The sequence below is a fragment of the Nerophis ophidion genome, linkage group LG10 (assembly GCF_033978795.1).
Source record: "Nerophis ophidion isolate RoL-2023_Sa linkage group LG10, RoL_Noph_v1.0, whole genome shotgun sequence".
Taxonomy (NCBI): domain Eukaryota; kingdom Metazoa; phylum Chordata; class Actinopteri; order Syngnathiformes; family Syngnathidae; genus Nerophis; species Nerophis ophidion.
In genome coordinates this window covers 60,274,949-60,301,530 of record NC_084620.1, presented here as the reverse complement: position 1 = coordinate 60,301,530, position 26,582 = coordinate 60,274,949, and the positions used below count along the sequence as shown (strand labels likewise).

The 26,582-nt window shown below is 40.8% G+C and overlaps 1 protein-coding gene and 1 long non-coding RNA gene across 5 annotated transcripts in view; one reads left to right on the top strand and one right to left on the bottom strand.

Moving 5' to 3' along the window:
• The window catches only part of gsap (gamma-secretase activating protein), a 61,037-nt gene that overhangs the window by 8,634 nt on the left and 25,821 nt on the right, over window positions 1–26,582 (top strand). For 2 of the 4 annotated variants that reach the window (XM_061914305.1, XM_061914307.1), the window contains 17 exons: window positions 1,644–1,713; window positions 1,819–1,868; window positions 4,462–4,572; window positions 4,657–4,713; window positions 4,842–4,888; window positions 6,527–6,606; window positions 8,769–8,846; window positions 8,903–8,971; window positions 9,066–9,158; window positions 12,077–12,251; window positions 12,311–12,392; window positions 12,471–12,537; window positions 17,845–17,924; window positions 17,985–18,065; window positions 18,223–18,345; window positions 18,410–18,462; window positions 23,788–23,819. In XM_061914305.1, the coding sequence (XP_061770289.1) occupies window positions 1,644–1,713; window positions 1,819–1,868; window positions 4,462–4,572; window positions 4,657–4,713; window positions 4,842–4,888; window positions 6,527–6,606; window positions 8,769–8,846; window positions 8,903–8,971; window positions 9,066–9,158; window positions 12,077–12,251; window positions 12,311–12,392; window positions 12,471–12,537; window positions 17,845–17,924; window positions 17,985–18,065; window positions 18,223–18,345; window positions 18,410–18,462; window positions 23,788–23,819 (1,348 nt within the window). The remainder of the gene's footprint in view (window positions 1–1,643; window positions 1,714–1,818; window positions 1,869–4,461; window positions 4,573–4,656; window positions 4,714–4,841; window positions 4,889–6,526; window positions 6,607–8,768; window positions 8,847–8,902; window positions 8,972–9,065; window positions 9,159–12,076; window positions 12,252–12,310; window positions 12,393–12,470; window positions 12,538–17,844; window positions 17,925–17,984; window positions 18,066–18,222; window positions 18,346–18,409; window positions 18,463–23,787; window positions 23,820–26,582) is intronic. The other 2 variants (XM_061914306.1, XM_061914308.1) reach the window with 1 other exon arrangement.
• LOC133561094 (uncharacterized) overlaps window positions 1–26,582 on the bottom strand; it is a 40,467-nt gene that overhangs the window by 1,232 nt on the left and 12,653 nt on the right. The window contains exons 3-4 of the long non-coding RNA XR_009808576.1: window positions 8,862–8,994; window positions 4,819–4,906 (exon numbers count right to left, since the gene is read on the bottom strand). This is a non-coding gene — a long non-coding RNA (uncharacterized LOC133561094). The remainder of the gene's footprint in view (window positions 1–4,818; window positions 4,907–8,861; window positions 8,995–26,582) is intronic.

The following is a 26,582-nucleotide window of genomic DNA, read 5'->3' as shown; positions in this document are numbered from 1 at the left end:
CTAAACACACAGAGGAAACCAAGACAAATGCAGAGGGGAAAAACTAAACCGCAAACAAACTGCCAGGGGAAAGCCTGACAAAAATCATTGTCAATCATTATTCAGTTGAATATGCTACAAATACAACATATTTAATGTTCAAACTGATAAACATTTTTGTTTTTTTGCAAATAATCATTAACTTTAGAATTTGATGCCAGCAACACGTGACAAAGAAGTTGGGAAAGGTGGTAATAAATACTGATAAAGTTGAGGAATGCTCATCAAACACTTATTTGGGACATCCCACAGGTGTGCAGGCTAATTGGGAACAGGTGGGTGCCATGATTGGCTATAAAAACAGCTTCTCAAAAAACGCTCAGTCTTTCACAAGAAAGGATGGGGCGAGGTACACCCCTTTGTCCACAACTGCGTGAGCAAATAGTCAAACAGTTTAAGAACAACGTTTCTCAAAGTGCAATTGCAAGAAATTTAGGGATTTCAACATCTACGCTCCATAATATCATCAAAAGGTTCAGAGAATCTGGAGAAATCACTCCACGTAAGCGGCATGGCCGGAAACCAACATTGAATGACCGTGACCTTCCATCCCTCAGACGGCACTGCATTAAAAACTGGCATCAATCTCTAAAGGATATCACCACATGGGCTCAGGAACACTTCATAAAACCACTGTCACTAAATACCGTTCGTCACTACATCTGTAGTGCAAGTTAAAGCTCTACTAAGCCATTTAGCAACAACATCCAGAAACGCCGCCGGCTTCTCTGGGCCCGAGATCATCTAAGATGGACTGATGCAAAGTGGAAAAGTGTTCTGTGGTCTGACGAGTCCACGTTTCAAATTGTTTTTGGAAATATTCAACATCATGTCATCCGGACCAAAGGGGAAGCGAACCATCCAGACTGTTATCGACGCAAAGTTGAAAAGCCAGCATGTGTGATGGTATGGGGGTGCATTAGTGCCCAAGGCATGGGTAACTTACACATCTGCGAAGGCACCATTAATGCTGAAAGGTACATTACAGGCTTTGGAACAACATTAGGCGCCGTCTTTTTCATGGACGCCCCTGCTTATTTCATCAAGACAATGCCAAGCCACATTCAGCACGTGTTACAACAGTTTGGCTCAGTAAAAAAAAAGTGCGGATACTTTACTGGCCCGCCTGCAGTCCAGACTTGTCTCCCATGGAAAATGTGTGGCATATTATGAAGCGTAAAATAGGACAGCGGAGACCCCGGACTGTTGAAGGACTGAAGCTCTACATAAAACAAGAATGGGAAAGAATTCCACTTTCAAAGCTTCAACAATTAGTTTCCTCAGTTCCCAAACGTTTATTGAGTGTTGTTAAAAGAAAAGGTGATGTAACACAGTGGTGAACATGCCCTTTCCCAACTACTTTGGCACGTGTTGCAGCCATGAAATTCTAAGTTAATTATAAGTTTATGATTTTGAATATCAAATATGTTGTCTTTGTAGCATATTCAACTGAATATGGGTTGAAAAGGATTTGCAAATCATTGTATTCTGTTTGTATTTACATCTAACACAATTTCCCAACTCAAATGGAAACCTGGTTTGTAAGCAAACCTCCAAAGTGCTTTATAGTTGAATAATACTCGGCTACTTTGGGGTTCTTTCAGTTCCTCCATCCAGGAACTGACCACAGATCAGTGCTAGAGAGCCACCTGCTGCTGCTGACTGAAGACGGATGTGAGTCCAACAGAAGACTTCATCAAAATTTAGCATTTTTAAAAAATATTTTTGGGACAGACTGTGGTTTATTTATTCTGTCCTTTCCCTGCATGTGTGTTTCAGATGTGGACCAGTACCATGTTTTGTTGACCAGACATGGAGGCTACAAAGTGGTACGTTTGGACTAAATCCGCCACTATGTGCCTTTAAATCATACTTGCCAACCCTCCCCAATTTTGCGAGAGAGTCCCGAATTTCAGTTCCTCTCCTGAAAATCTCCCGGGACAAACATTCTCCCCAATTTCTCCCGATTTTCGGCCAGGCCTGTCGTCACGTCCACTTTTCCTCCAGCCCAGTCACGTTATAACATCTACGGCTTTTGGAGAGTGCAGAACTGCACACACAACAAGAAGGAGACTATTATATATGTCTCCGTCATCCATAAGTTTGTCTCCGACCCATAAAGTAAGGAGGCACGGAGCTATTTCTCAGCTTTTTTATTCCAGCCGGCACGTTACTACACTGACACACAACATCCGGATTCCCATCATGCATTGCTTCAAAACTACGGCAAGTAGTAATGGCCAAAAAAAGATAGTGATAGAGAATAGAACGAGGATGGACAATTCAACCCTAAACTCACTCCTTTCCTGCAAATTAAATGTCACAAATGCTGCCCATACCTATGCTCCTTTAAAGGCTGTGCTACTGGCTGCAAAGTATTGCACTTTCAAATACAACAATGAGTAGAGGAGTGTTATGTGTGTGTATATGTGGAAATACATGAACACTGAAATTCTAATATTTTATATATATATATATATATATATATATATATATATATATATATATATATATATATATTCTGTTCATAACTTTTATGGACAGAATTTCTAGGCGCAGTCAAGGCATTGAGGGGTTCAGGTTTGGTGACCGCAGGATTAGGTCTCTGCTTTTTGCAGACGATGTGGTCTTGATGTCTTCATCTGGCCGGGATCTTCAGCTCTCACTGGATCGGTTCGCAGCTGACTGTGAAGCGGCCGGAATGAAAATCAGCACCTCCAAATCCGAGTCCATGGTTCTCTCCCGGAAAAGGGTGGTGTGCCATCTCCGGGTTGGGGAGGAGACCCTAGGAGTTCAAGTACCTAGGAGTCTTGTTCACGAGTGAGGGAAGAGTGGATCGTGAGATCGACAGGCGGATTGGTGCGGCGTCTTCAGTAATGCGGACGTTGTACCGATCCGTTGCGGTGAAGAAGGAGCTGAGCCGGAAGGCAAAGCTCTCAATTTAACGGTCGAGCTATGTTCCCATCCTCACCTATGGTCATGAGCTTTGGGTTATGACCGAAAGGATAAGATCACGTGTACAAGCGGCCAAAATGAGTTTCCTCCGCCGGGTGGCAGGTCTCTCCCTTAGAGATAGGGTGAGAAGCTCTGCCATCCGGGAGGAGCTCAAAGTAAAGCCGCTGCTCCTCCACATGGAGAGGAGCCAGATGAGGTGGTTCGGGCATCTGGTCAGGATGCCACCCGAACGCCTCCCTAGGGAGGTGTTTAGGGCACGTCCAACCGGTAGGAGGCCACGGGGGAGACCCAGGACACGTTGGGAAGACTATGTCTCCCGGCTGGCCTGGGAACGCCTCGGGATCCCCCGGGAAGAGCTGGACGAAGTGGCTGGGGAAAGGGAAGTCTGGGCTTCCCTGCTTGGGCTACTGCCCCCGCGACTCGACCTCGGATAAGCGGAAGAAGATGGATGGATGGATATATATATATATATATATATATATATATATATATATATATATATATATATATAATTTTAAAACTAAATCCATGATGTTTTTATTAGAAAAAAACAAACCTAAAACTTGGATGAATTTCCATGAAATACATTTCTGTAATGATATAGGTATTATACTTTTTATGAGGCCCTGAGATGTGTCAATTATTGGCAGCCACACAGACTTACATTAAATACACTATATAGACAAGCGGTAGGAAGTGGATGGATGAACACACACACACATACATACATACATATATATATATATATATATATAATGTATATATATATATATATATATATATATATATAATATGTAGGTGTGGGAAAAATCACAAGACTACTTCATCTCTACAGAACTGTTTCATGAGGGGTTCCCTCAATCATCAGGAGATTTTTTTTCTTTCTCTCCTAATGATGGAGGGAACCCCTTATTAAACAGTTCTGTAGAGATAAAGTAGTTTTGTGATTTTTCCCACACATACATATTGCGCTCTACCACGGTATCGAGCACTATTCTCTGGATAATCCAATCAAGACATATATATAATAAATCTATATTTACATACACATATATATACATACATATACCCACACACATAAATGCATATACATATATACACATACATACATGTATGTAAATATGTATATATATCTGTAAATATGTATGTATTTATATGTATATATAGATAAATACATATACATGCATGTAATGCATATACACACACGCATATATATGTACTGTATATATATATACATATACGTATGTATGTATATATATATATGTATATATATATACATATATGTATATATATATATGTAAATATATATACACTGTATATAATTGTAGATATATGTATATATATATATATATATAAATATATATAAATATATATATATATATATATATATATATATATGTATGGGACATAATGGCAAAAGATGAAATGTATTCTATTTCTGCTGCTCCATATGTTTCTGTCAACCAGCTGATGGCCAATCCTGAGCGTCTGTCCAAAACAGCCGAGCGTCTTGCGGAGGACTTCTGCTGGGTCCAATGGGACACTCACACGCAGAGACTCTACTACCTCACCCACGCGGTACAGCAGCACTCCTCTACTCTAATATATACAGCAGGTTCACATTATGTGTGCAAAGCAAATGGATGCGCATGTTTTCCACAGGACAAGTTCCTGCTGCGGTGTGTGCAGTTCTACGACAACCGCAACTGTGAAACTGTGGTAACAGCAAAACCTTCTTCCCGAGCTAGATGCAGTATTCCATATACTGTATTATATATGTATATATGGATATGTACTCTGCGTGCATCTTTATCAGTGTTTTACCTTTACATGTTGCAATTCAACAGCTGGAGCTTCCATTAGAGCTGCATGCCAAGTCCTTCACCTCCATCAAGTAAGGCCACAGCCACTCCTGCAATGTACAAACCCCAAAATGTTGTGTAAATGGTAAATAAAAACATAATACAATGATTTACAAAAACCTTTCAACTTATATTCAATTGAACAGACTGCAAAGACAAGATATTTAATGTTCTGAATGGAAAACTTTATTAATTAAAACCTGCAACATGTTTCAAAGAAGCTGGCACATGTGGCAAAAAAGACTGAGAAAGTTGAGAAATCTTCATCAAATACTTATTTGGAAAATCCCACATGTGAACAGGCTAATTGGGAACAAGTGGGTGCCGATTTTTTGGGTATAAAAGCAGCTTCCATGAAATGTTCAGTCATTCACAGACAAGGGTGGGTTGAAGGTCACCACTTTGTGAACAAAGGCCTGAGCAAATTGCTTAAGAACAACATTTCTCTACCAGCCATTGCAAGGAATTTAGGGATTTCACCATCCACGGTCTGTAATATCATCAACAGGTTCAGAGAATCTGGAGAAATCGCTACACGTAAGCGATGATATTACGGCCCTTCGAACCCTCAGGCGGTACTGCATCAAAAAAATAACATTAGCGCATAAAGGATATCACCACATGTGCTCGGGAACACTTCAGAAATCCACTGTCAGTAACTACAGTTTGTCGCTACATCTGTAAGTGCAAGTTAAAACCCTACTATGCAAAGCCAAAGCCATTTATCAACAACACCCAGAAACGCCTTCGGCTTCGCTGGACCCGACCTTATCTAGGATGGACTGATGCAAAATGGAAAAGTGTTCTGTGGTCTGACAAGTCCACATTTCAAATTGTTTTTGGAAACTGGATGCCATGTCCTCTGGAAAAAAGAGGAAAGGAACCATCCAGATTTTTATAGGCGCAAAGTTCAAAAGCCAGCATGTGTGATGGTATGGGGGTGCATTAGTGCCCAAGGCATGGGTAACTTACACATCTGTGAAGGCACTATTAATACTGAAAGGTACATACAGGTTTTAGAGCGACATATGTTGCCATCCAAGCAACGATATCATGGACGCCCCTGCTTATTTCAGCAAGACAATGCGGGAATAATTCGTAGTAAAAGAGTGCGGGTACTAGACTGGCCTGCCTGTAGTCCAGACCTGTCTCCCATTGAAAACATGTGGTGTATTATGAAGCCTAACGGAGACCTCGGACTGTTGAACAACTTAAGCTGTACATCAAGCAAGAAGGGGAAAGAATTCCATCTGAAAAACTTCAAAAATGTGTCTCGTCAGTTCCCAAAAGTTTGCTGAGTGCTGTTAAAAGGAAAGGCCATGTAACACAGTAGTAAAAATTCCCCTGTAACAACTTTTTTGCTGCAATTAAATTGTAAGTTAATGATTATTTGGCAAAAAAATAAATTACGTTTCTCAGTTGGAACATTAAATATCTTGTCTTTGCGGTCTATTCAATTGAACATAAGTTGAAAAGGATTTGGTAATCATTGTATTAAGTTTTTATTGAAGATTTACACAACATGCCACCACTGGTTTTGGATTTTGTAGACAAACAAAAGGTTGCATTACGCAGTATGTTGCCTGAGTTCACCATGCAGATGTACACAACCACACTTACAGCATGATGAGAGCATGGTGCACCTGTGAGTGTGTCAATGTCTCACACAGGTTCGTCAACCTCGGTTTTGACCACTTTTACCTGGAGAGGCCGGAGCCCGTCAAGATGGAAGTATTCACAAACACAATAGGTAACGTTTGCATTGAGAAGAAAACACATCAGTGAAAATGACTACCGTATTTCCTTGAATTGCCGCCTGGTATATAATATGTGCCTGCCTAGAATTACTGCCGGGTCAAACTCGTTTCGCCAAATATTATTTTTATTAGCGCATGTCTAGAATTTCCACCGGGTCAAACTCGTCACGTCACGAGTGACACTTCACCTGTCATCATTTTCAAAATGGAGGAGGCTGATTTCAATCATTTGAAATCGCATAAAGGGAAGAAGATTAAGAGCTATTCAGTAGGATTTAAGGTCCAAGCTATTGAATATGCTAAAAAGAACAGTAAGCAGCTATGTTTTATTAATATACCGTAGCTGCGTGTGTCAAATACGAGTCATTAAATGACTCCCGCCTCCTAGTGGTAGAGGGCGCTAGTGATCCTTCTTGTGACTACTCGGCTGCAGAAGAGGTGACAACAAGCAGAAAGAGTTTATTTTTTCCTCCCGCTTGCACTTTTAACATGGAGGATTACATATCTAAAATAAAACAGTTTTTTAAACTGGACTTTCAATGGAAGCAGGAGGTAATAAAGGAAGATCTCCATCGAGACAGAGACTTTTAAAACTGAAGAAAGATAAGGAAGACTTCTATAAACAAGTTATCGATGCTTTTGATCAGAAGGAGCTGCGCATGGACTTCATTTATAAGTAAAGGTAAGACCATAATAACGTTATTTTTTATTAAATGTGCTTTTCATGCTGGTATCTTTACATCACACTCAAATTCAGAAACGCATGTTTAAATTTACCGCATGCCTTTGGTAAGTGCCGGAGTGAGAAGAGGTTTTGAATTAATTAGCGCCCCGGCGGCAATTCAAGGAAGTACGGTAAATGTAGTAAACCACATGACTAATGCTAATGTATATGTTTTTTTTCTCTCTCTCTTTGGGGAACAAGAACGTAAGTCTCTCCCCTCTGGCAGTCCACATAAATATTTAATAAGCACCATTTGATTAAAAGTTGATTGATTTTTCCTGTTGCCCTGCTGACCAATGCATATTTAATTACAAGATCAGGATTTGGTTCAATGACGCATTTGTAAGGGAAACTATTTTCACATTGATGCTGCTGCGCAATGTTTTTACAAACCCTGTTTCCATATGAGTTGGGAAATTGTGTTGGATGTAAATATAAACAGAATACAATGATTTGCAAATCCTTTTCAACCCATATTCAGTTGAATATGCTACAAAGACAACATATTTGATGTTCAAACTCATATTTTTTTTTTTTTTTGTAGAAATGGCTGCACGTGTTGCAGTCATGAAGTATTTGGGAAAGGGCATGTTCACCACTGTGCTGCATCACCTTTTCTTTTAACAACACTCAATAAACGTCTGGGAACTGAGGAAACTAATTGTTGAAGCTTTGAAGTTTCTGGATGTTGTTGATAAATGGCTTTCACTTTCCATTGTAAAGATTTAACTTGCACTTACAGATGTAAGCGACAAACTGTATTTAGTGACAGTGGTTTTCTGAAGTGTTCCTGAGCCCATGTGGTGATATCCTTGAGAGATTGATGTCTGTTTTTGATACAGTGCCGTCTGAGGGATGGAAGGTCACGGTCATTCAATGTTGGTTTCCGGCCATGCCGCTTACGTGGAGTGATTTCTTCAGATTCTCTGAACCTTTTGATGATATTATGGAGCGTAGATGTTGAAATCCCTAAATTTCTTGCAATTGCACTTTGAGAAAGGTTGTTCTTAAACTGTTTGACTATTTGCTCACGCAGTTGTGGACAAAGGGGTGTACCTCGCCCCATCCTTTCTTGTGAAAGACTGAGCATTTTTTGGGAAGCTCTTTTTATACCCAATCATGGCACCCACCTGTTCCCAATTAGCCTGCACACCTGTGGGATGTTCCAAATAAGTGTTTGATGAGCATTCCTCAACTTTATCAGTATTTATTGCCACCTTTCCCAACTTCTTTGTCACGTTTATGAGTTTGAACATCAAATATGTTGTCTTTGTAGCATATTCAACTGAATATGGGTTGAAAAGGATTTGCAAATCATTGTATTCTGTTTATATTTACATCTAACACAATTTCCCAACTCATATGGAAACGGGGTTTGTATTATCACATTTATGAATGAAATTGTTTTATGTTTTTTTTATTTTATTTCAGGAAGCATGTGCGTGTGCTACAGCCGGCCTTCTTGTGACAAACCGGAGCTGATCTACACGGTGGTTTTAGTGCACAAAGGTGTGTGTGTGTTACCTGCTGTCACAAAGCTGTGTAATCACGTCGTCCTCTTTCAGACTGCAGCAAGACTTTCCGGATCACTTTGGGCGACACCACCCGGCAACATCCGCTCTTCATCCCCATAGGTGGTGCACACGTGAAGTCATTCCTAAAATGAAAAACAAGATTTTGTGTCATTATTGTGTGCGTTTTTGTTTTGTTTTTTTCCCTCACATGCAGGCTACTACATGGTGGTGTATCTGCACGCCTGCTTCCTGCACTGCATCAACACCAGGCAGCAGGAGATGCTCTGCCACTCTCTATTCCTGTCTGGTGAGAGAAAGACAGAGCACTTTTCTTTCAATAATCATAGAGTAGATTTTGCACGTTTTTTGGAATTTTGCATAACATTCACAATCCTTATGTGAGACTTGTGATATGCACTTGAAGTACCATCCCAATTGTCCAAAATGTTTTGGTCCAGGTCAGGACTCTGAGCAGGCCAGTCAAGTTCATCCACACCAAACTCTGTCATCCATGTCTTTATGGACCTTGCATTGTGCACTGGTGCACAGTGGAAAAGGGGCCCCACTCCAAACTGTTTCCCACAAAGTGGGGAGGATGCAATTGTTCAAAATGTTTTGGTTCAGGTCAGGACTCTGTGCAGGCCAGTCAAGTTCATCCACACCAGACTCTGTCATCCATGTCTTTATGGACCTTGCTTTTTGCACTGGTGCACAGTCATGTTGGAAGAGGAAGGGGCCCCACTCCAAACTGTTTCCCACAAAGTGGGGAGGATGCAATTGTCCAAAATGTTTTGGTTCAGGTCAGGACTCTGTGCAGGCCAGTCAAGTTCATCCACACCAGACTCTGTCATCCATGTCTTTATGGACCTTGCATTGTGCACTGGTGCACAGTCAAGTTGGAAGAGGAAGGGGCCCTGCTCCAAACTGTTTCCCACAAGGTGGAAAGCATGAAATTGTCCAAAATGTTTTGGTTCAGGTCAGGACTCTGTGCAGGCCAGTCAAGTTCATCCACACCAGACTTTGTCATCTATGTCTTTATGAACCTTTGCATGTTGGAAGAGGAAGGGGCTCCGCGCCAAACTGTTTCTCACAAGGTTGGGAGCAAAATGTTTTGGTATCCTGGAGCATTCAAAGTTCCTTTCACTGGAACTAAGGGGCCAAATCCCAACTCCTGAAAAGCCAACCCCCACACCATAATTCCTCCTCCACCAAATTTCAACACTCGGCACAATTCCGTCCGAAATGTAGCGTTCTCCTGGCAACCTCCAAACCCGGACCGGTCCCATCAGATTGCCGGATGGAAAAGCATGATTCATCACTCCAGTGTATCGGGGCGGTATAGCTCGGTTGGTAGAGCGGCTGTGCCAGCAACTTCTGGGTTGCAGGTTCGATCCCCGCTTCCGCCATCATAGTCACTGCCATTGTGTCCTTGGGCAAGACACTTGACCCACCTGCTCCCAGTCCCACCCACACTTGAGAAAAGCGCAATATAAATATAATTCACTATATATATATTAGGGCTGGGCAACGATTAAAAATGTTAATCAAAGTTAATCACACTATTTCTCCGATTAATGGCGATTAACTGCATTGTATACGCAAAGCCCAATAATGAATTCAAAAGTAGTGTGTAGTGCACCTTTATTGGAATATTCTCCCACATGAACAAAAGCGCCAAAACATTTCTTGTGCAAACACAATTTAAATCAGTCCTTGTTAAACAGTAGCAGTTAAATAGCATAAGTTGATGATTACTTCTATGTGTAGAAATCTTTTAGAATTGAATCACTTGTTTATTTTTCAACAATTTTTTAGTTATATTTACATCTTTTTTTTTTTAAATAGTTCAATAAAGACCACTACAATTATGCAATATAAAGACAAACATAGTCACATAAAGGTCAGTTAAAATGTATACTATATTAAGAATTTGTGTACATATTCCATAGAGACCTGACATCTAACAAGTACAGCACTGTTCATTGTTATGTTCATGTATTTGTTGTTTTTCATGTGTACGCACACATAAACACATACAGTATGAGATGAGATCAATGAGATAAGGTAACAACATGATATAAACTGCATATGAACTAGTTACAATGCAATATTCCATGGAAATACAATGTTAACACTTTTGTGCAAATAAGTACAGTTGCACTTGTTTTTTCAAATGTGTTTATTCTGTAAAGGAATGAATTAAATGTTTAGAATAACTGGTTAATAGTGCTATTATGAAGTGCAATGTCAGCACTGTTTTTTTAATAATAAATACATACAGCGTTTTAAAAGCATACACAATCTGTGTACATATTAGTCTGTGGTTAAAAAGACTTGAAATGACTCGAAACCCAAAATGCAGGACTTGGGACTTGACTTGAGACTTTCCAGTATTGACTTTGGACTTGACTCGGACTTGGCTGTCTTGACTCGGACTTGACTCGAGGGCAAAGACTTGCGACTTACTTGTGACTTGAAAAACAATGACTTGGTCCCAACTCTGATATATATATATATATATATATATATACACTGATTATTATATAGCAATTTCATTAACTTAATATGTACATATATATACATTTGTATATTTATATACAAATGTATATATATGTGTGTATATATGTATACATATGAACATGTATATATGTATGTATACATATATACATATGCATATATATACATATGTGCATATATGTATATGTATATACGTGTATATACATATGTATATGTACATATGTATATGTACATATGTATATATATATATATATATATATATATATATATATATCCCTGTGTTAAAGAATGCAATTAGTCACAATAAAAATATTGCACCAATCATGTTTAGACGCATATTATTCATGAAATGTATTTTACCTCTACCTTAACCTTCGATGGTTAACTGAAAAGGTGGCGCATGCTTTTATGCGAGTGAGGAAAGTACAACCGGTGTCCTTGCTGGCCAATTCAGAAAAAACTGCAACAAGGTTTTGACCAACTAAAAGGATGCATTTTCAATTAAAATATATATTTTTTAAATCCTGTCTGACACTTTGGACAGTTAAACTGCCTTCGGGTCAAATATTGGTTCTATTTGTTTCAAAGTTAATTTAACTAATGCAAGCAATTCATTTACAAATTCACGATCAATCAAAGTGTGATTACTTTGATTTTTTTTTTTTAATTAATCGTTGGACAGAAGTGCATTTTTCTTGTCTTTTTCAGGCAACAATGCAGTCGCCGGCCTCCCGTCCAAGACTGGAAGGTTGACAGTGATGCACGCAGAGGAGGAGGAGGAGTCCAGCACAGCCTTGTTGGACCTATCCAGCGGGACTAGTTACAGTGTCCAGCTCAACCCCGCTTACTTGATGCAGATCCTGCGATCAGATCCGCCTTTCAGGTGAGCGCCATCTACAGGCCGGGGACACAAGTAGATGAACTTCTATATTCCTGTCCCAGCAGCATGGCTGATGCCCAGCGTTTAGCCGCCCTTCACTGCCTGCTTCTTCACAAGGGAAGTGACCCAGACGTAGAGCTGGAGGTAAACACTGACATTTACCTGGAAGCTGCCTAAAATATATCTGGAAACAAATATTCACAAGTTTCTTTGTCCTTGCAGATTATAGAATGGCTGTGTGACAACGCAACACTGGAGTCCTTTGACCAGATCCAGGAGTTCATACTCGGTCAGTACAAGACAAGCACCCTTGGGTCCTGATCTTCTCCAAGTTTGCTTGTATTAAAACTAGCGGTGTAACGGTACGCACAAATTTCAGTTCAGTACGTACCTGGGTTTAGAGGTCACGGTTGCGTTCAGTTTTTCGGTACAGTAAGAAAACAACAAAATATAAATTTTTTGGTAATTTATTTACCAAATTTGTAAACAATGGCATAACATACATATACACACAGGGTCTATTGCCAGGGTTAATTTGGTCAACATATATAAAATAAAAACTACCGTATATCCTTAAATTTCCGCCGGGTCAAACTCGTCACGTCACGAGTGACACTTCACCTGTCATCATTTTCAAAATGGAGGAGGCTGATTTCAATCATTTGAAATCGCATAAAGGGAAGAAGATTAAGAGCTATTCAGTAGGATTTAAGGTCCAAGCTATTGAATATGCTAAAAAGAACAGTAAGCAGCTATGTTTTATTAATATACCGTAGCTGAGTGTGTCAAATATGAGTCATTAAATGACTCCCGCCGCCTGGTGGTAGAGGGGGCTAGTGATCCTTCTTGCGACTACTCGGCTGCAGAAGAAGTGACAACAAGCAGCAAGAGTGAGAAGCGATCGTTTATGTTTTTTTCCTCTCGCTTGCACTTTTAACATGGAGGATTACATATCTAAAATAAAACAGTTTTCTAAACTGGACTTTCAATCGAAGCAGGAGGTAATAAAGGAAGATCTCCATCGAGACAGAGAGACTTTTAAAACTGAAGAAAGATAAGGAAGACTTCTATTAACAAGTTATCGATGCTTTTGATCAGAAGGAGCTGCGCATGGACTTCATTTATAAGTAAAAATAAGATCAGAATAATTATTAAATGTGCTTTTCATGATGGTATCCTTACATCACACTAAAATTTTTAGGCGAAGGCCTAAATTTACCGCATGCCTTTGGTAAGTGCCGGAGTGAAAAGAGGTTTTAAATTAATTAGCGCCCCGGCGGCAATTCAAGGAAATATGGTAAATAAGATAAAACTCAGACTGGGTTCTTAACAAAACCTTTTTACATATAAAGTGCTTTTTTTGATTGATTGATTGATTGATTGAAACTTTTATGAGTAAATTGCACAGTACAGTACATATTCCGTACGATTGACCACTAAATGGTAACACCCCAATAAGTTTTTTCAACTTGTTTAAGTCGGGGTCCACGTTAATCAACTTTAAACTTCCTCAAGTTGTTGCTCTGATCAATAAAATAACAAACATTTTCTTCTACACATAAAAAGTGCAACATTTAACAGTTTCAAGTCAACTCAGCCTCAGATAAACTTTTCTTTCCCCCCCAGCCTGGCTAACTTGGCAGTAAGAGGATATATTAGCTCATTGTTCTTCCACCATAGAAGTGAATCAAAATCTAGTTTTTAATGCAATGTGGACTTAAATCTACTGCTATAAAACATTTGTTATTGCTCGCCGAGGAGAAGCTGCTTGAATGCGGTGGTGACGCTTCAAATGGGTTAGCATATGTTATGAGAGTAGCGTATGTGTGTGTGTGGCCCTTTAAATATGTGACAGCATGTGAGGTGAGTGTGTGGGCGAGCGAGGTGAGGGAGCGGTAGCTGAATGCGGGAGTGGTTAGTGTTTTGTTGGATTGGCTGTGTTCAAGACTTCAAAAAAGCCACAATTTACAACTAATCGCCGGACTCATCATTTACCCTGGAGTCTGGAGCTGTGGACACCCACTGCCGGGCAGAGTGAAGGGTGTTGCCCCCAAGATTACATCAGCCCTGGTAGAGTGTCTGCCATGTGCTCCTCGACTACGGTCTGGGAGCCGGAAGCAGGAAAGGTGCAACACATGTTTGACGTTTTGTCAGAAGCAGCTGCTGTACAATGGCGGCAAACCTCCGTCCTCCATTCTTGTATCGCACAGCCAAAGTGTTCTCAAATGGGAGATCTTAACGAGGCAGAAGGGTCTTCCAGCTCTGGCTTTCTGGCTTTTAAATGTTGTCCTAGCCCGGTCGCTGCTAGCATGTGTTCTCATTCGGTACACCTCCGAACCGAACCGAAACCCCTGTACCGAAACGGTTCAATACAAACTGAATATACTAAGCTTGTGTGCAGAGGATTACGTCTCTTAGGTGAGTAAATAGAGAGTGAAATCCATTTAGCATGTTTAGCCTTCACATAAATATTGTCCAGTAGAGATGTCCGATAATATTGGACTGCCGACATTATCGGCCGATAAACGCTTAAAAATGTAATATCGGAAATTAGCAGTATCTGTTTCAAAAAGTAAAATGTAGGACTTTTTAAAACGCAGCCGTACGGAGTGGTACACGGACGTAGGGAGAAGTACAGAGCAGTTGTCATACTTGCCAACCCTCCTCATTTTCGCGGGAAACTCCCGAATTTCAGTGCCCGTCCCGGAAATCTCCCGGGGCAACCATTCTACCAAATTTCTGTCGATTTCCACTCAGACAACAATATTGGGGGCGGGCCTTTAGGCACTGCTTTAGCATGCCGGCCTAATCATATAATATCTACGGCTTTTCACAGACACGAGTGAATGCAAGGCATACTTGGTCAACAGCCATACAGGTCACACTGAGGGTGGCTGGCACGCCAAATTTCTTCTCCCTACAAAAACCTTCCTCCCGCCCCATTTACTTCCGGGGTCATGATTAATACACACGTTTTGTTAACGCTATATTATAAAAATATAACGCTATATTGTAAAAATACATACGTTTTGTTAACTCTATATTATAAAAAAAATTTTTAAAACAATTTACAAACACAAGCTATGGGATGACATAAGAGGAAACGTGACCCTGGAAGTGAATGCATCATCCCATAGCTTGTGTTTGTAAATAGTTTTTCAATTTCTTTTATAATATAGCGTTAACAAAACGGCTGCATTTTTATAATATAGCGTTATATTTTTTATTATATAGCGTTAACAAAACGTCTGTATTAATCATGACCCTGGAAGTAAATGGGGGGGAAGGTTTTTGTAGGGGGGAAGAAATTTGGCGTGACATGGCCGTATAAACAACTTTAACACCGTTATAAATATGCGCCACACTGTGAACCCACACCAAAAAGAATGACAAACTTATTTCGGGAGAACATCCGCACCGTAACACAACATAAACACAATAGAACAAATACCCAGAATCCCTTGCAGCACTAACTCTTCCGGGACGCTACAATATACACCCCCCCCCCCCCCCCCCCCCCACCTCAACCTCCTCATGCTCTCTCGGGGAGAGCATGTCCCAAATTCCAAGCTGCTGTTTTGAGGCATGTTTAGAAAAATAATGCACTTTGTGACTTCAATAATAAATATGTTGGCACTTTTTTTCCATATCTTCCATAACTTTATTTTGTAAAACCTTGTTACATTGTTTAAAGCATCCAGCAGGGCATCACGACAAAATGAGGCATAATAATGTGTTCATTCCACCACTGAATGTATCGGTATCCGTTGATATCGGAATCGGTAGTTAAGAGTTGAACAATATCGGCAAAAAAGCCATTATTGGACATCTTTACTGTCCAGAATGCATAATATAAGCTGGTCATCAGGAGGTCCAAGAAATTAGGAGGAGACGATGCAAATATAATCATTTAGCACTCGCTATACGATTAATCAAGACTAAAATTGTTCTGCGGCCGCTGTTTTGAGTGTGTATACAGTAGAGGCTAAAAGGTTTGGACACACATTCTCATTAACAACTCTACTGAGGGTCCCGACCCCATTGATAAAGCGAGAAATTCCCCTCCAAGCTTTCTCATTGTCATCCCACTGGGTTGAGTTTTTTCCTTGCCCTGAGGTGGGATCTGAGCCGAGGACGTCGTTGTGGCTTGTGCAGCCCTTTGAGACACTGGTGATTTAGGGCTATATAAGTAAACATTGATTGATTGAGATAGGATTATTGAATACGATTAAAACCAAGGGTATGATTACTAATTTTGAGTGGGTTCCGGGCCCACGTGGAGTGGAGAAGTTAGTCCCTGAGGTCAAAAAAGGTTAAGAACCCCCTGGTCTGGATCATTCCAGATGCACCATCACAACCCCGATGGATGTGTGCTTGCAAAACACCACAGGTTGGAGAGCCTGATAACATGAACGTGGCGGGAAATGAGTGTTTCCATGGCCACAGCCAATACTCCATGCAAAATCCTCGTTTAAAAAGGGCTGGACTGCCTTTTTTTTAGGGACCGAATGTCCCTTTGGGACAGAGGACCCTATTGTATTTCTAAGGTTTTATTATTATTATACCACTGCCTCATTGAGCTGTAGTTTGACCCCCTTAACATGCTTAACAATTCACCAAATTCAACACACACATCAGGACTGGCAAAAATTGCGATCTAATCAAAAAAACAAAACCCAAAACTGCGCTCCAGCGCCCCCTAGGAAAAAGCACAGACAAAACTGCTTGTAACTTCCGTTAGAAATGTCGTACAGACAATAAACAAAAACCTCTATGTAAGTCTGACTTAGACTAACATTTCATACACTTACACCCTTCAGCAAAAATCAACAGGAAGTTGGCAAAAACCCCTTCAAAACAAAAGTTTCCTAAAAAATGTCATTTTTGCCTCTTTGAGCTGTAATTTGACCCCCTTAAAATGCTTCAAAACTCACCAAACTCGACACACACATCAGGACTGGTGAAAATTGCGATCTAATAAAAACAACAACAAAAAAAAAAAACTCAAAATTGCGCTCTGGCGCCCCCTAGGAATAAAACACTGACAAAACTGCTCTTGGGAAGAAAACAGACAAAAATGCTTGTAACTTCCAGTAGGAAATGTCGTAGAGACATGAAACAAAAACTTCTATGTAGGTCTCACTTAGACCTATATTTCATTAATGGACATCCTTCAGGAAAAATCAACAGGAAGTTGGCAATTACCCCTTCAAAACAAAAGTTTTGTAAAAACCCGTCACCTTTTTCCAATCTTTATCTCCTCTGAGCGCGTTTGTCGTGTCGGCTTCAAACTCGCACAGGAGAGAGATTGAACCCTTCTGATTAAAAGTTGCACAAAGAGACCACACCATGCAGAGAAGGTAGGTAATGTGCAGGTAAAGATATGTTGCATGGGTAAATGCAGGAAAGTCGGTCCCGTCCATCGCTGCTTGCAGCTTTAATTTTGCACGTGTTATCCATTGTACTTTGCAGTAGATCACAAGCAACACGACCATTAATAGTAAACATAGTTTTATAGTTTCTAGCAGCTTATTTTTGGATTTTAGTAGTCTTGTTAGCATATATCTGTTAAATAAAACTTTTTTTTAAATTGCAGCGTCCTTGTACAGAATAAACTACAAGATGTCCCTCGGTCTGGATAAGTTGCTGCCTTGCTCCTCCGTGTTCGATCAGAAGGTAGCGGATTCACGTCTTTAATGTCGCCCCGCGCCTCGCTCACACGTTCGGTTTTTGCAGGACCTCCCTGCTTGTCTGACCGAGGTTCCCGGTGTGCTGTGCACCGCCGAGCCGCACGCACATCCTGTCTTCCAGGGAAAGGTGATGCCTTTCTCACCTTTATCTGTCAATTGTCTACCCGCTGCAGCGTTTCAGACCCGTTTATGCAGGCAGCTTCTGTGTGTGTGTGTGTGTGTGTGTGTGTGTGTGTGTGTGTGTGTGTGTGTGTGTGTGTGTGTGTGTGTGTGTGTGTGTGCAGGCCAGGAGCCTCCAGGGATTCTGGTCCGAGCTGCAGTGGAACACGGAGAGGACCAGATACTTCCACGCCGACCCCAAGCCCAGATACAGGACTTGGCACGCTCAGGCCGACTGGACAAAACTGGTAACGGGCAATTGGTCGCTCAATTTTGAACAAGGTCTCCAATGATGCATGTCTTGTGTTCTAGGTCACTGCCAGACCGTCCGGTCACATGACTCACCTGTTGGACAACACTAAGAAGTAGGTCCTATTGATTTTGAGTGATATATTCAACAGTCATCTTCTTCTTCCGGTCTTAAAGCCAGCCAGACATGACCGCTCATAGTCTATTGGTTTGAAATGTCCAACATGGCACAGGTTAAAACCAGAGCTTGTTTTCAGCGTCTCTGCCAATTTTGTCCAAGCTGCCGCCAAACGTGGTTAGGGTTGGGGGGTTAGGGTTAGAGGGTTAAGGGTTAGAGGGCTTAGTGTTAGGTTTGAGGTTAGGGTTGGAGTTGGGGTTGGATTAGGGTTGGGGTTAGGGTCGGAGTTTGAGTTGGAGTTGGAGTTAAATTAGGGGTTTAGGGTTAGGGTTGGGGTTAGGATTAGGGTTAGAGGGGTTGGGGGGGTAGGTTTGGGTTAGAGCAGGGGTAGGGAACCTTAAGGCCCTAGAGCCAGATGTGGCTCTTTTGTTGACTGCATCTGGCTCTCAGATAAACCTTAGCTGACATTGCTTAACACGATAAGTAATGAATAATTCCGCTGGTAATCACAGTATCAAAAATAACTTTCAAAATATAAAACATTCTCATGCATTTTCATCCATCCATCTGGTTTCTACCGCATCTGTTCAAGAAGTCAGATTAATGTTAAGACGTATTTCATTTATTTTTGGTTAGCCTCAGAATAACAATGTTATTACAAAGAATAAGAGACTTATTATACAATAAAAATGTTGGTCTTTCTTAAAAATGCATGCATATAGTTGTATTCAGTGTTTAAAAAAAATAATTATTTGGCTGTCACAGAAATACTTTTAAAAATATTTGGCTTGTATGGCTCTCTCAGCCAAAAAGGTTCCCGACCCCTGGGTTAGAGGGTTAGGATTAGAGGGTTAGGGTTAGGGGTTAGGATTAGAGCAGTGGTTCTTAACCTTGTTGGAGGTACCGAACCCTGCCAGTTTCATATGCGCATTCCCCAAACCTTTCTTTAGTGAAAAATAAAAGTTTTTTTCTCAATTTAATGATGTTACTATATTAAAGAAATACTAATAAAGATATATCTTACAAACAGAAAGTTACAGGTATGTACACATGCTCCCATGTTTACATCTCATGTTTTAGTGGGACCTAAATGCGATATCTGAACAAGGTACATATTATTTCCAACCCCACATTGTACAAAGCTCATGAAAAACAATCAATCAATGATTATTTATATAGCCCTAAATCAGTAGTGTCTCAAAGGGCTGTACAAACCACAACACAAACCACAACGACATCCTCTGTAGGCCCACATAAGGGCAAGAAAACTCACACCCAGTGGGACATCGGTGACTTTTTGTCATTTGTAAGTGTGCCAAAACACTATTAGAAATGATTGCTGTCATTTAATCATACTAATAAAACATTGAACTTGTTATTTAGTCCGGTTTGGACGGAGGCTCCGTCGAACCCCTGAGGCTGACTGACTGAATCCCTAGGGTTCGATCGAACCCAGGTTAAGAACCACCGGGTTACAGGGTTAGGGTTGGGATTGGGGTCAGGATTAGAGGTTTATGGTTTAGAGGGGTTAGAGTTGGGGTTAGGTTAGGGCTTGTGTTAAAGAAGACTGCCCTATGGTTTAAGGCATTGGTGTGCCGTCAGGGCCAGCAAGACCTTCTCTGCTGGCCTCACATAACCACAAATCCTGATCATAATCAAAAATAAAAGTATCAATCAATCAATGCGATCAATCCATGTTTACTTATATAGCCCTGAATCGCAAGTGTCTCAAAGGGCTGCACAAACCACAATGACATCCTCGGTTCAGATCCCGGGCAAGGAAAAACTCAACCGAGTGAGATGACAATAAGAAACCTAGTAGGTAAAACTGACTTAAAAAAGTAATTTTTAATTTACTTTCCCTAAATATCTAAAAGTATTCCCCTTCTCTCTATGTCTTATTATGCTGCTTCCAATGCTGCTGTTGTTAGTTTGGAGTTTTTATCCAATCAGAATTCAGCTAGTTTATGTTGCCATGCTGAACCAAATCTGCCCGGGGCCTTCAGAATCAACAATGTCCATGCACTATAAGTGAACGGGGACATACAGTTGATAGACAGTTGCGATAGCCAATCAGATCACAAGTTGTCGACGGTAGCCTATCTAGGTAGCCTGATGTTAACGAGACTGTGATTGGATACTCACCTGTCATTCCTGCTAAGTTGCAACTTAGCAGGAAACAGGAAGTGTTAACCCACAAAGAAGGAGAACAAAACGTTGATTTGGTGGCAGATATACATTTTCAAGAGGGATATTTAAAGAGAAACTACATCTTGTGAAACGATGTCAGCAAAGAAATGGGGAAATGCTCGCCATTTCAACTCGAATCGCCGAGCGGTACCACTGGCTTATACGGCGTCCAATGGGTTCTACAGATTGTGAGTTCAAATATTTAATTTTTTTTATTTTTTCACGTTTAATATGTTTTTTGCAATTTTATTGTTAGACAATAATACCACATAAGATGTTTTAATTGCTGATGCGGGTTTATTGATTTTGAAATCCGTTCTCTACACTGTTGATTTGTTTTAACGCCCAGTCGTGCGTAAATGTATTTCTGCATAGTATTTATCCAGCAAAGGTCATGTGGTGACAACAATTATGGTATTTTTTTGAGTGGTAGTCATTGAAGTCGGACATGACTGAAGGCCTAGGTGGGAAAAGAAGTCACTTGTCACCACAGCAGCATTCACAAGTTGAGTATTCCGAGCAGTTTTGTTATTGTGGACCTTTTGGCCTCGCACATAGCAAGACGCCTGAAGATTTCGGATATTGAACAGGGGTCAAAGTTAAAAATAAAAAAAGAGTCATCCTCCAAAGACTGGCTGGCGGAGGTCAAATGTCAAACCCAACCAAAATCACTTCCAGGGTTCAACTTGATCCAATTTTCACTCAACAGTGAGGAATAGCTGTTCCACGTCAGAGTGGGAAGCTTATTGATTTTTGAATATGGCTGACTAAGATGGGTCGAAAAGGTCAAAACCTTTGCTCAGACCTGCCAAACTCCACATTTTATTCGCCCCAACCCCCGTATACCCTCCCAGGGGCTAATTTTGTACATTGTATATGTCTTATATGCATACATATATATATATATATATATATACATATACATATACATATATATATGCATATATATATATATATATGCATATATATGTAAACTGTATATATGTATATATATTAATACACACATACTTATATATATTACATATAATACATATATATATTAATACACACACACATATATATATTATATATAATACATATATACATACATACATACATATGTGTGTGTGTGTGTATTAATATGTATATATGTATATAAGACATGCATACATATCAACATATACATATTAATACATGCACACACATATACATTAATATGTATATGTGTGTGCATATGTATCTCCGTGTGTATGTGTGTATATATATATATATACATACACACACACACACATATAGTATATACACCCCAGTGACATGCTGTCAGGGGAGGCAAAGGAAGGTAGTGCCTCAACTTACCACCAGGAGGGGTAAAAGGCTTAACTATGAGGTGTTCAAAAAAGAGAGTAATAAAATAAGTTTGAATATTTCTCTTTTGGTCTATGCTTTCTATGTGATTTTGGTGGGGTTCCTGTATATTTGGATAATTATCATGGTCAAAATCGCGGAAATTCTGTGTTTCCTGATCAAAATAACGCAGCAGATCAGAAGTGAGGCAGACACAAGTGGTGCCTCCGCGATAACACACAAATTTTATTAAGCGTGTGCATGAGAGGGGGCGCGTGCTTGATGCCACGGGGAAAAGGCAGGCCATGAGGCAGCAAGTACCTCTGCCTCAAAGTAGGGGGCGATATATTGTTCAATGCCTCAGCAGTAATCTGACGCGCCGCACTGGGAGAAATGGGGGCGCTAAAGCTAGCAGACGCATTTCTCTCCAGCAGAAGCCAGCCTTTTTTCTTTTTAACTGTATTTATAACATTTTTATTAGAGTAAGCCAGCGTTTGTGGGTGTTTTTGCTGTTTCAGATACAAATACAGAAAGGTAAGATACACTCACAATACTTGATTTATTTTGTTAAAAGAAAATGGGACTAAAAAGTATTTAATAACAACTTTGTCAAATACTTTTTGGACCAATTTGTCATACTAGAATATCATTATAATAACGTTTTTATGTGTCAGGCTTGCCACTGACAGTCTGTTTGTGTGTTTAGTATTTTGTGTCCTTAGTTCCTGTCAGCACTCTTATTTTGTTGGTTTCCTGTCTTTCTCCCTGAGTGCTGTATTCCCCCTCAGCTGCGGCTGATTGGCACCTGGGCACACCTGGTGTCAATCAGTCCGCTCCTATTTAGACCTGTCTTCCCATCCAGTCACGGCTGGATTATTCTGTCAGAGTTTGTTGTTGACGAACCCCAATATGCAGAGATGGAGGCAGGCATTGAATAAGGAAATATGGTTTTAATATAAAATACTAGAACAAAACCAAACAAAGGGTACAAACAAAAAGCGCGCACGTGGGCGGATAACAAACAAAAAGGCCTAGCGTGGAAGCTAGCGGGTATATAGCAGGAAAACAGAAGTCGTACTTGTATTAAGAAAACAAACTAGTAGCAGGAAAAAAAAACAGTAAGCTACAAACATCTAACAAAATGTAGCTTAACGCTAGCTACGTTGCAAAGATACAGCACGACACGAAAGGAGTGACAATACCATACACGAGAGCGACATCGACATGACAATAATCCAGCCGTGACTGGATGGGAAGACAAGTCTAAATAGGAGCGGACTGATTGACACCAGGTGTGTCAAGGTGCCAATCAGCCGCAGCTGAGGGGGAACACAGCACTCAGGGAGAAAGACAGGAAACCAACAAAATAAGAGTGCTGACAGGAACTAAGGACACGAAATACTAAACACACAAACAGACTGTCAGTGGCAAGGCTGACATTATGAAAGAAAATTATTCTTTTCCTTTTCCTGTTATTCTAATGTGCAACCTAAATCAGGTAAAAAAAAAAAAGACGAAAAAAAACTCCAAAAGTATCTATTTTTCACCTGGTGTTTAGTTCCCAGCACGTCACTTATACCCCCAATTCCAAACCTTGATGCTGAATACCAAGCAGGGAGGTAATGGCTCCCATTTTTATAGTCTTTGGTATGACTCGGTTGAGGTTTGAACTCACAACCTACCCATCTCAGGGCGGACACTCTAACCACTCAATGGGGTCAAAGTTCACATTGGTTAGAAAAATGCTCTCCTGATAATTCCACGCTTGCACAAAACAACTTCTGAGGTCACTTTTCTTTGTGTTGGGCAGAGTCCTCTCCACGGTGGACAGCTGGCGTCACGGTAAGACACGCAACAGACCAGCAGTGCGAGTGTGAGCTCACCTTCATTTTTATCTCGAGGTTTGGGCAACAAAAACAAAAAAAGTGATGAAAATGAGACGCAAGGGAGGGATTAAAAATGAAGAATGCTGTGATTATGCAACGCTGCTTGCTATTATTGTGCAGATGTTCAGCTAAGACTTAGCATGGATCTCATGTGTTCATCTGATCGCACGCATTGTTTGCAAAATCATCCTGCAGAATTGCTTTTGTGTCCGTTTCTTCCCGACTAATTTGGCTGATTAACTTTCACCGCTCATTCATTATTCATGCACCTGTCGGCTTGGTTTCCTTCCGATCAGTGTTGAAAATGTCAACAGTTAAAAGTAAAAAAAAAGAGCCAAATTATTAAGACATTTGTGCAGTAATGTCTGGAGTGTGTGTTTTTCTTTTCTACAGGCGTCGGTAATACACACTATATTGCCAAAAGTATTTGGCCACCTGCCTTTACTCACATACGAACTTGAAGTGGCATCCCATGGTATTGTCTAAAATGTTTTGGTTCAGGTCAGGACTCTGAACAGGCCAGTCAAGTTCATCCACACCAGACTCCGTCATCCATGTCTTTATGGACCTTGCTTTGTGCACTGGTCATTTTCGGAAGAGTTAGGGGCCCCGCTCCAAACTGTTTCCCACAAGGTGGAGAGCATGGAATTATCCAAAATGTTTTGGTTCAGGTCAGGACTCTGAGCAGGCCAGTCAAGTTCATCCACACCAGACTCTGTCATCCATGTCTTTATGGACCTTGCTTTGTGCACTGGTGCACAGTCATGTTGGAAGAGAAAGGGGCCCCGCTCCAAACTGTTCCCACAAATTGGGGATCATGGAATTGTCCAAAATGTTTTGGTTCAGGTCAGGACTCTGAGCAGGACAGTCAAGTTCATCCACACCAGACTCTGTCATCTATGTCTTTATGGACCTTGCTTTGTGCACTGGTCATTTTCGGAAGAGTTAGGGGCCCCGCTCCAAACTGTTTCCCACAAGGTGGAGAGCATGGAATTGTCCAAAATGTTTTGGTTCAGGTCAGGACTCTGAGCAGGCCAGTCAAGTTCATCCACACCAGACGTTGTCATTTATGTCTTTATGAACCTTTGCATTGTGTACTGGTGCACAGTCATGTTGGAGGAGGAAGGGGGCCCCGCTCCAAACTGTTTCCCACTAGTTGGAGAACATGGAATTGTGTAGCATGGAGAATTCAAAATTCCTTTCACTGGAACTAAGGGGCCAAGCCCAACTCATCTGTCCAGAGAAGGCGTCTCCACTGCTCTAGAGCAGTGGTTCTTAACCTTGGTTCGATCGAACTCTAAGGGCTCGGGGATTTGGCCTCAGGGGTTCGCACCCGACTCATCGGCGTATTTTGTACACGGCAACCACAGAAGTCACACTGATTTGCAGATGTGTATTTTCATGTGAGTTCATGCTCTGTGTTGGTTTTGTTCTTTAAACGAGGTGATTTTAATCCACGGTTCATTTTGTCCACCAGTAAAAAAAAAAACATACAACTTTGTCATGAATTTGAAAAAAATAAACATTTTCACTAAAGAAAGGTTCTGTGAATGCATATATGGAACCGGCAGGGTTCGGCACCTCCAACAAGGTTAAGAACCACTGCTCTAGAGTCCAGTGTTGACGTGCTTTACACCACTGCATCCCACGCTTTGCATTGGACTTGGTGATGTGTGGCTTAGATGCAGCTGCCCGGCCATGGAAGCTCATTCCATGCGTACTGTACGTGTACTAATTGGAAGCTCATGTAGCAAGTGAATGTGCAGAAAGTCTTCACACTGCAGCATCCGCCGACCCCTCTCTGTCAGATTACGTGGCCCACCACTTGGTGGCTGAGTTGCTGTTGTTCCCCAAATCTTCAATTTTCCTATTGTAAAGTTGACTTTGGAATATTTAGAAGTGAGGAAACTTCACGACTGGATTTGTTGCACAGGTGGCATTCTGTGATGCTGGAAATCACTGAGAGTGGTCAGTCTCCATGCCTAAGTGCTTGATTTGATACACTGGGTCAAGTGATTAGGACACCGGATTCTCGTCATTTGGATGAGTGGCCAAATACTTTTGGCAATATAGTGTATATACAAACCCTGTTTCCATATGAGTTGGGAAATTGTGTTAGATGTAAATATAAACAGAATACAATGCTTTGCAAATCCTTTTCAACCCATATTCAGTTGAATATGCTACAAAGACAACATATTTGATGTTCAAACACATAAACTTTATTTTTATTTTTGCAAATAATATTTAACTTATAATTTCATGGCTGCAACACGTGCCAAAGTAGTTGGGAAAGGGCATGTTCACCACTGTGTTACATCACCTTTTCTTTTAACAACACTCAATAAACGTTTGGGAACTGAGGAAACTAATTGTTGAAGCTTTGAAAGTGGAATTCTTTCCCATTCTTGTTTTATGTAGAGCTTCAGTCCTTCAACAGTCCGGGGTCTCCACTGTCGTATTTTACGCTTCATAATGCGCCACACATTTTCCATGGGAGACAGGTCTGGACTGCAGGCGGGCCAGGAAAGTACCCGCACTCTTTTTTTTAAGAAGCCACGCTGTTGTGACAGGGGCTGAATGTGGCTTGGCATTGTCTTGCTGAAATAAGCAGGGGCGTCCATGAAAAAGACGGCGCTTGGATGGCAGCATATGTTGTTCCAAAACCTGTATGTACCTTTCAACATTAATGGTGCCTTCACAGATGTGTAAGTTACCC